The sequence below is a fragment of the Crocodylus porosus genome, unplaced genomic scaffold (genome assembly GCF_001723895.1).
Source record: "Crocodylus porosus isolate Cpor-Errol unplaced genomic scaffold, CroPor_comp1, whole genome shotgun sequence".
NCBI lineage: Eukaryota > Metazoa > Chordata > Crocodylia > Crocodylidae > Crocodylus > Crocodylus porosus.
Genome location: NW_017728907.1, coordinates 44,482,200 through 44,492,669, shown reverse-complemented (window position 1 = coordinate 44,492,669; position 10,470 = coordinate 44,482,200). Strand labels below are relative to the sequence as shown.

Sequence of the window (10,470 nt, the reverse complement as noted above, 5' to 3'; positions counted from 1 at the left end):
AGAGGGTCCAGAGGAGGGCCACTCACATGATCAGGGGGCAGCAAGGCAGGCCCTACAAGGAGAGGCTATGGGACCTGAACCTGTTCAGTCTCCACAAGAGAGGGCTGAGAGGGGATCTGGTGGCCGTCTACAAACTAGCCAAGAGGGACCACCAGGCTAAGGGAGATTCCCTGTTCCCCCCCGAGCACCACCGGGAGTAACGAGAAATAACAACAATAAGTTGACGGAGAGTAGATTCAGGCTAGACATCAGGAGACACTACTTCACAGTCAGGGCGGCTAGGATCTGGAACTAACTTCCAAAGGCAGTGGTGCTTGCTCCTACCCAGGTGTATTCAAAAGGAGACTAGATAATCACCTAGTTGGGGTCGTTTGACCCCAGCATTCTTTCCTGCCCATGGCGGGGGGTCGGACTTGATGATCTGCTCAGGTCCCTTCTGACCCTACCAACTATGAAACTATGCAACTATGACACTGATAACCCCAAACAACAAAGATCATCTCCTGGAAGAATAAAACAGATGAATTGTTTCTGTTGCACATCTTGTATCCTTTAACTTTTCAAGTTACTAGAGCGAAATATCTCCTCTGAAAGGACAATTTTCTGGTCTCAAACTTTGTTTTGGCTGAAATTGCAAAGGACCTTATTCAGGAAAGAAAGCAGTAGTGATGCTTCTCCACTGGCTGAGTAGTCTGAGGCCTCAAGTGATGCTCTATTGGCACATTTTGCCACATTCTGACCTTTGAGTTACACAATGGCTCCAAAAATGAACAGATCAAAACCCTCTGGGTTAAGTTGCAGGGCGGGAGATCTATACTACAGACCACCAAACAGAACTCGATCTGGATCTGGAGTTTACCCAAGAATTGACTGAGGCCGCAGATGCATGTGATATGGTCATCATGGGCGATTTTATGACTGCCAGCATTTTCAGAGAACAAATAAGAAAGGCTAAAGCAGCAACCAAACTTAGATTAGCAACAGGAATCAAGGACAATAAGAAGTCCTTCTTTAGCTACATAGGGAACAGGAGGAATACAAATGCGAGTGTGGGGCCACTGCTCAACACGTCAGGAGAGCTGGTTACCGGCACCCTGGAGAAAGGTGAACTCCTGAATGACTGCTTCACCTTGGTCTTTCACTGGACCAAGGGGAAAACAACTCCAGGTAGAGTACAGGATGAGCATGGTAGGAATAATCACCTTCCTACTATTGCTGTAGAATTGGTGTACGACCAAGACAAAAACCTAGACATATACAAGTCAGCAGGACCAGATGATCTTCATCCACAAGTGCTGAAGGAGCTGACTGAAGTCATTATGGAACCCCTAGCGAAACTCTTCCACAACTTGTGGTGCTCTGGAGAAGTCCCTGAGGAAGAGGGCCATCGTTGTGCCTATCCACAAGAAGGGCAGGAGGAAGAACATGGGTAAATATAGGTGAATCAGCCTAACTTCCATCCTACAGAAAATCCTAGAAAAGTTCATCAAGGAGTCTATCTGCGATAAGCTTGCAGAAGGTAAGATTCTGGATGACAGCCGGTATGGCTTTGTCATGGGCAGGTCTTGCCTTACTGTGGCGGAACACTTTTGGGGGTGCTCGCCACTTGAGGGCTTTTACAGGCTCTGAGGGGAGCCTGCTTTGGTGGAGCAGCAGGGGAAACCTTCCCCAGGAACTATTTTAAGGGGGGTGGTCTGAGGCAGGGCACTGTTGGTGCCTGCCACTTTAAGAGCTGAGCCAAGCCGCCAGCAGGTGCTTGACTGCGGTGGCTATTTTAGATCTCTGGCCACCTATATAAACAGAGCAGTTTGCTGCTGGTGAAGGGGGCAGAAACATTGCCTGGCTGCAAGGCTGCATGAAACATTCTGGAGGTAAGGGCAGGAGCTTAAGGGGATGGTTGGAGGCTCCTGGTCTTGGGCATGACCTAAAACTGCACCCTGCCGGGAGTGGGTGGCCTGGTAGGGCTCTCAGTAGTGCGGGAGCTCCCAGGAAATACCAGGCCAGTTACCAGCCTGGTGAAAGGCTGGTCAGGGTGCCTTAACCCCAGCTCCCACAACTGGGTGGGTTACACCATAGTAGGGCCAAGAAAGTAGACCCAGAAGAGAGAGTGAGCTAGAGGCTCAGAAGCCTGACTCAAAACACCCTCAACTGGTCAATGCTGGGGCCAGGACTGGAAGGGTCAAAAGGGCCAGGGTTCCACCACAAGGGACACCCAGAGCTGAGGGCCTGCAGTTTCTGACTGGCCTTGGAGGTAAGGCCAGGGCCTGTGTGGCCAAAGGTCCAAGGGGGACAACACCTGAGAGGGGGGAGAGTTCAGGGAGCTAGGCAGCCCAGAATGAAGGTGGAGTAGGCCACCTGATCAGAGGGATCCAGTTGGAGTCCAGATTGGAGGATTGTGGGGCCTGTGACATTAACAACTGTGGGTACAAGGGGGCCAGGCATGGCTGTGGCCACCTGAGCCCAGGGAGGGTGCAAGGCCCAAAAGGGGCCAGGCACGGCTATGACCACCTGTGCCCCACTGGGGAGGGAAGCCCTGTAGCCCCAGTGAGGGGGCAGAGATGTGGAGTCCCAGTGAGGGGGAAACCAGAGGGCTGGGAGCCCAGTCTGTGTGAGTCTATAGAGTTGCCTCTGGGAGGGGCCAGAGCAAGCTTGGCCCCTACCCCAGTGAGGGTCACGGGAGAGGCCCAACAGACAGTACATCTGCCACCCAAGCCATCAGCTAGATAAAGCCTATAGCCAAAGGGCCCCACTCCAAGAGGGAGCTAGGCAATATAAGTTGTTGAGGCATGAAAGAGACCCTGTGAGAGGGGGTAGAGTGTGAGAGGTCCTAGTGAGAGGTGGGCGGTATGAATGCATGTGTGTCCGAGGCCTGACAACGAGAACTAAGCTTGGTCTGGCTGTAGGCTGGGAGCATTGCCACCTGGATGCCACCTATGAGGCTTGGGCTGTGGTGTAGGGGAGGAACAAAGCCGCAGATAGTGCCCCCTGGCATCGGAGCAAGGTTGAACAGCCTCCCACCTAATTAACATCCTAATTAGATGGGTTTTGAAGAGAAACTGGAGTAATATTAGATATCATCAAGGCATGACAGGAAACACAGGTGGGCGGCGTGCCCAAAGGCAGGCAGGGGAAACTAGCACTGTGGCTGGTTAGGGACCTCCCACTCTGGCACATGTACCAACTTAATCTCCTTCTATGACCAGGTAACTCATCACCTGGAGAGAGAACAGGTTGACATTGTATACCTAGATTTCCAAAAGGCCTTTGAGCTAGTATCCTCATGAGAAAATTGGAGGATTGTGGGCTTAACTCTGAGATAGTCAGGTGGGTGAGAAACTGGATGCAGGACAGGACCCAGAGAGTCCTAGTGAACAGATCTGTGTCATCCTGGTGAGAAGTGGGCAGCAGTGTCCCACAGGGGTCAGTGCTTGGTCCAGTACTTTTCAACATCTTTATTAATAATTTGGGTATGGGGGTAGAGAGCTCACTGGCCAAGTTCATGGACAAGTTATGAGGAAGCGTAGTCACACCTGAAGATAGGCTACAGATACAGGCGGACCTCGGCAGGCTAGCGAGTTGGGCGGATTGGAATCTGATGAAGTTCAACATTGAGAAATGTAAAGTGCTCCACCTCAGAACAAGCAACCCCCAAAACACCTACAGGTTTGGCGGGACCAAACTGACCAGTACCACAAATTAAAAGGACCTGGGGGTAATACACCACTGTATGAATATGTGCCGGCAGTGCAATGCTGTAGCTAGCAGGGCAAATAATACTTTGTCATGCATCAATCGATGCATCTCTAGCAAAACCAAGGAAGAGATTCTTCTGCTCTACTCGGCACTGGTGAGACCACAGCTGGAGTACTGTGTCCAGTTCTGGACACCACACTTTAACAAGGGCATGGACAAGCTTGAGAGAGTCCAAAGAAGAGCCACCCATATGATCAGAGTCTCACATGGCAAGCCATACAAGTAAAGGCTGAGGGATCTGGGACTCTTCAGCCTGGGGAAAAGAAGGCTGAGAGGGGATCTGGTAGCAGCGTACCACTACGCTAGGGAAGTACATTAAGGGCTTAGTGAACAACTGTTCACCAGGGCACCCAAGGGGAAAACTAGGAGTAATGGCCACAAACTCCTGAAAGACCGATTCAGGCCCAACATTAGGAAAAACTTCTTTACATTCAGGGTGTCCAGTCTATGGAATAAGCTTCCTCCAGAGGTGGTGCAATCATCTATCCTGGAAATCTTCAAGAGGAGACCTGACAGTCACCTTGCTGGGGTCACTTGACCCCCAGTTATCTTTATTGCTTGGTGCAGGGGGCTGGACCTGATCATCTTCCAAGGTCCCTTCTGACCTTACAATCTATGAATCATTAGTTCATTGTTGTTGTTCCTCTGTTAAGTCTAAGATGAATTTAGTCTCCCATAATTAGAGTTAACAATGAGATATCATTGCTGGGCTGCATGCAACCCTCTGACCGAAGTAGATTAAAGTATTCTTTTGCCTTATGCTATTCAACTTTGCTCCTTCCTTGCCGTAAGGAGCTCAACAGGTCTTTCACCACCCCTAAGCCAGCTGTTAGCTGCTACCACCATCCAGGGAATTAGCAGTGGAGTGTATGCATGAAAATAAGAGAAAGTCTTACATGATGCACTGTATAATTTATCTGGCTTTTTAGAAAGAAGATGAAAAGAGGTAGAAGTATTCCATGCAGATCTGATAGCTTGAACAATCCATCCAATATTGGAAAAGCTACCTTGTTCTTTGAAGGGTCTTCCATATGCTAAATTGGATGAAATGTTTCTTTTATTGTCAGAGATGGTAACTTTAAAGTTAGCACTGTCCTTTCTACTAGCTGAAGATATTGAACAATGATTTTCAAAGGAGAGGATGCAAAATTTATTTTAACACTTTCATCAGGAGATAAGTCTAAATATTTCAGATTCCATCTGAGAAACTAGCTCCTCTTCAAAAAAGGTGTCAGCTATCACCATAGAAGAGCTCTATCAAGATTGAAACGGAAAGATCCAATTCATAGCGTCGCATACCTTTTGAGGTGTGGAACTCTGGGTGGTGGCGGCATTACCCCCAGGCTAGTGGGTGTGCTCCAGGAACGGAGTCGGCCAGACATGAGGCGACCCCAGGGAGGCACCTGGAGCCTGGAAGGTGGTTGGGCGCAGTGAGGTGGGTAGTTCAGTGCAGGAGTACCCCCTACTGGCCCGCCACAGATACTATCAGTGAAACTACCAACATTGGGAATTGAAGTATAATCAGTGGCAAAATAGTCTTACAGATGTCTTAAGAAGCAGCAATTACAACTTAGGAGAGGTACTAGGTATCTTCCACAATCTCTTCTCAGGAGAATGGAATTGAGTAGAAGAGTTGTCATCTTTACCACCCTTGCAAGTAACTCCTCTGACTCCCCTGTCCAAACCAATTTGATGGCTTTCATCCACTGCTGTAATCACACCCAAGTTTGATGGGAATCTCAGCACGATATCTTTTTGTCCATAGTGAAACCCTCAGATTCCTAAGTACACTTAAATCTGGTTGGGTCTTTTGGAACAGTTTTGTTGGACTGTGAAACACAATGTCTGAATTTGGCACTGATGAATCATGTGGATCTCCTCTCCAGGATTTGTCACTGCGAATGCTAGCTGTTTTTCCTTTATCATCTTCTCTGGGACTGAGCTGATGAATCTCTAATATTCTCTTGATTCCACATTCTACTGGAACCCTGCTTATTTTTGTTTTCAATTGCTCCATTTTGATCTGAAGCTTATGTGCAGAATGACAGAGTTATTCTGATCCCAATTTCACGTTCTTCTTGACTGCCTTTGAGAAATGAGACAGGTCTCTTTGCCTTAGGATCCATATTCTCAGGTACCTTGGAATCAAGCCTTAGGATCCACTTTCTCAGCTACCTTGGTACCTGAGGCTTCCTGAAGTGAGAGAGAGCCTGCTGCCTATTTTGTCTTTCTCTGGCTGTCCCTTTAGTGAAAGTGGAGGAAAAAGAGTATCTGGATGCTCACCAAGGCACATTAGGCACCCCTTCTCCACACCAATCTTTGTGCTCCAGGACAAACTCCAGCTGAAGCCATAAGACCAAACAGGATGAGAGAAATGCCTTATATTCCCATCCAGCTCCTTAGTAACAGCTTGAAATTTCACGGTGGCCAGAGGAAACACTACAATGACATAGCAAACCTCAAGCCAATGAATGCTGACATCAAGAGTTGGGAGGAGCTGGCTGTCAACTGACCACAGCAGCATCACAACCTCAATGAAGCAGCAGCCCATTTCAAAGTAAAGTGTCTTGCCCTCAATTCAGAGAAGAGATAGCAAAGGAAGAAAAGGAGAGGAATCTCAGCCTTTAGCCTACTCTATCCTGTCTGTGGAAGGAGCTGCAATTTCTGTGGATGGATTGTAATTGGACAGATCTATGCCTCAAGGACTGGGCTATTAACTCACTTCAGGACTCAAATGAACCATGGTAGAGATCATCCTCGAATCAAGGGATTGCCAATGATGACAACTGCTGTCCAATTAACACCTGATAGCATGGCAGTGCTTGTAGTACCTTTTGGACTTAGCTCAGTGCTTTTAGGCTTCTCTGTTGCCATGGAAGAGCAGAAGGACTCTACATGAGAGGTGCTACATCAGAGAACCCAGAAGGTTACAGCCTGAATACTTTCAGGAGAAGGAGAGCAGAGCCCGAAGCTGAAGTGCCATCACTACTGCACAAAAATTACTGGAGCACAAGTATGTAGCAAAAGATGAATTTTGTGACAAATTCCACAGGCACTGAACTGCAAAATTTGGAAGTTTATGAGGCCCTGTCAACACAGCCCACACAACACAGTATCCTTCCTCCTTCAGCCATCAAGCAATAAACTCATATTTAGCTCTTCCTGATGGTAAAGTATATGGCAAAGGTTGCTGCTCCTCCTTCTGAATGTTAGCAAGAGCCTGAGAACCCACACTGTATAAGAAACTGCCAATGCAATTCTGGAATGCACATCTAAGTCCCTACAAGGAAAAAGCACTTGTGCAGCAGATGAAACTTACAGGGAGATTTCATAGCAAAATCCAGTGATACTAACAATGGTGCTGTTTACTCACAATTTTCAGTCCCAGGCACAGTCAGTATTCACAGGTATAACCACTATCATGCAGAAACCTACAGTTTCATTATAAGACCTCTGGTGTCTTTTCCATCTCTCAAGTACTCAAAAGGGTTCACCTCTTACCCTAGATACATACAGCACAGGATATTTTTATTGCAGCCTACAGAAAGAATAAACTGATTTTTCAGGTGCTTTAATGGGATTCATGCCTATATTCTATGGATTGTGAATTTTAACATGTTAGTGAGAAGGGGAGAGACTTCTTGATATTTGCTGTGACAACATGCATCATACCTGATTTTTTATTTTAAGGGACTCCATTTCCTCAATGAACTTCTCAGTTAATTCCTTTATCTTCTCATTGTAGCTCATGTCCTTGAGACGCAGCTGGTACATATTTTCCATTTGCAGTTCTTCCACACGAGATTTCAGTTCCTTCATGACAAGAGTCTGTCAGGAAAAAGATGACATGCTAACAGAGAGGTTTTTACCAGTAACTGCAGCTGTTTGAAGGCATTGCCTCTACATATTTACCTTTCCTCTAAAAGTCAGTTTGAAACAAGATTTCCTAAACATTCTCAAATAATTTGGGCCATTCAGATAAAAAAAAAGATTTTGATTCTGAAACTTGACTTTTTGTTACTCTTATGCATGTTGTCTGGCATACAGAAATAGGTCTGCCCACTCTGCTAACACTGCTCTCAATGTCTCTGATGATTTCTCCATCAAGTCACAGAGCCTCTGCTCTTTACACTACCTGAAATGAAAGCTATCTAACACACAACTCCTTGCACATCAGTACTGGAAGCTCCAGTACCTGGATGCAGCCTCTCCTTTTGAATAACGCTGTGCCAACCTGCTTGTTTGTGCTGTCATTCAAGTGGTCACAGCATTCTGTAAATGCAGCTCACAGACTGGGAGCATAAGAGAAGAGAAGGGAGCAAAAGATTTGCATCCATAATTTGCTCTCACCTTCTCTTCCATGTCTGCTTTAGTGATCAGCACCTCATCAGCATATCCTACTTCCCTTTCTCGTTTCAGGCCCCGTCCTTCTTTATCATACACCTTCCAGATAATCAAGCAGCCATCCTCTGAGACAGTCAGCAGAAACTGGTCATCACAAGTTATAGATATCTAAAAAGGAAGAGAGAGACAGAAGAATGAGAGTAGAGGTATGGCACAAAAAAGATACAAATTGTGTTTACACTGAACTACTCCCCTAAGATTTTCTGTCACTGCTGCCTTTGTTGAATCTACGGTGGGAATGCTGATGTAGTTCAGCTACTAGGATTTTCACAAACACTTAAACCATTTCAAGACAGTCACTGATTGGGAATTGGTTCATGATTGTCCCTGGACAGAAGTATCCACATGTACACTGCATTGCCAAGTGGAACCCTCAACTTTTAGGGAATGCACAGCTGTTGAAATCCCACTAGTGAGTGGTAGGGTAGGCAAACCTTCCAGGGAGGAGTGGAGGGGTTGCCAGGTACTGGGGGTATGGGGAGGGCTGTGTGGTCCCTGCTTGTGGTTCCCAGGAAAGAGAAGAGCTGCATGCTCCTCCCTCTCCCATGATTTCTGCAGCATTTCAATGCCCACCTTATAAACCATGCTGTCAGTTTCACCTTCCTGCTAGAGATCCTGCGCCTTAGGGCACCAGGTTCATTTGGGGCAAAGGAGAGGCAAGTCACAGCACCCCCAGCTTCTGAGAACTCCTCTACTCCTTTTCCCCCTCGCCTCAAATGAGCCCGGAACCTTAGGGAGCAGGGGTTTGGACTGGAGAGTTCTGGCTGCATTCCAGAGGAGCCCCTTGCTCTGTATGCATTTGGGGAAGGGGGTAAGGAACAGTGTAGTGTGGGATTCTTGGAAGACTGACCAGACACTAGGCTCACAATGTTCTATGTCCTCATATAACATTGAGCTGGTTCCTGGTGTACCAGCTCAAAATAGTACTTGATTTTCCTGGTATGCATTTGAAATGTTCTAGGAAGTTTAAGCTGTTCTTAAGTGGTGTGCCCATCTAGACTCTTGGGGTTTGAAGTTTATTTAGAATTTTCTAAGAGTTACATCTGTCACACTAGACCAAGATACCACACTGGCTCCTACTACAGTCCTGTCTGCGCTTATAATCCCACTGTTTCCCCAGTGTTTGTAGAAAGGTGGGGGGAAATTATTATATGCTTTGGACAGAAAAAGTCTCTAGGTCACTGGCCTGCCTATGACAATGACATTTAAGACAACAGCTAATTTTAAAGGGTTGGGGCATTTAGCTTTTTTTTTTTAAAACCATGCTGACACATCCCAAGCTTTGGGTAAGAGTGAGGGTCCAATGTTAGGCCCATCTTTTGGACACCTTCCTTCACTCTACCAGCTGACCAATCAGAAATAACAGGCTCCTTCCTGCAGTATGTCCAAGCAGCAAGCCTTGATCATGTTGAGAAGGTCCAAAGGAGGGCCACTCGCATGATCCGGGGACAGCAGGGCAGACCCTATGAGGAGAGGCTATGGGACCTTAACCTGTTCAGCCTTTACAAGAGGAGGCTGAGGGGGGACCTGGTGGCCATCTGTAAACTTACTAGGGGGGACCCGCGGGGTTTCGGAGAGACTTGTTCCCCTGAGCGCCTCCCGGAGTAACAAGGAATAACGGCCATAAGTTGCTAGAGAGTAGGTTTAGACTAAACATTAGAAGGCACTACTTCACAGTCAGGGTGGCTAGGATCTGGAACCAACTTCCAAGGGAAGTGGTGATGGCTCCTACCCCGGGGGTCTTTAAGAGGAGGATCAACGTTTACCTGGTTGGGGTCATATGAGCCCAGTTTTCTCTGCTGCCCAGGGCAGGGGGTCTGACCAGAAGATCTACAAGGTCCCTTCCGACCCTACATCTATGAATCTATGCGAGGCTCGGCAGGGAGAATACACATGTCTCTCTGTCCTCTACAAAGCCCAGAACATGCCCACCGAGCATGCGCTGAACCTCTCCCCATCACACAGATGGAAGATTCTCCTACAGGGAGGAAACATCAGACTGCCAGACCAAACAGCACCCACAACTACTACAGCCCAGCCCAGCCCAACAAGCGAAGCAATCAAACAGGTAAGAGGGAGGGGCCAGGGTAACGCTGGGACTAGGGGGTCAGTACACACACCCACAGGAGGCCTCAAATGCCTCTACACAAACGCTCGTAGCATGGGCAACAAGCAGGAGGAACTCACCCTCCTGCTGACTGACACCAGCCCGGAGATAGTGGGGATTACAGAAACATGGTGGGACGAAACGCATGATTGGGCGGTCAATGTCAAGGGATATAGGCTGTACAGGAGGGACAGGATAGGAAAGAG

At 47.5% G+C, this 10,470-nt stretch overlaps 1 protein-coding gene across 3 annotated transcripts in view; it reads right to left on the bottom strand.

The window, feature by feature from the left end:
• CFAP57 (cilia and flagella associated protein 57) overlaps positions 1–10,470 on the bottom strand; it is a 91,592-nt gene that overhangs the window by 55,091 nt on the left and 26,031 nt on the right. For all 3 annotated transcript variants that reach the window (XM_019531252.1, XM_019531253.1, XM_019531254.1), the window contains 2 exons: positions 8,104–8,265; positions 7,426–7,581 (listed from right to left, as the gene is read on the bottom strand). In XM_019531252.1, coding sequence (XP_019386797.1) covers positions 7,426–7,581; positions 8,104–8,265 — 318 coding nt within the window. The remainder of the gene's footprint in view (positions 1–7,425; positions 7,582–8,103; positions 8,266–10,470) is intronic.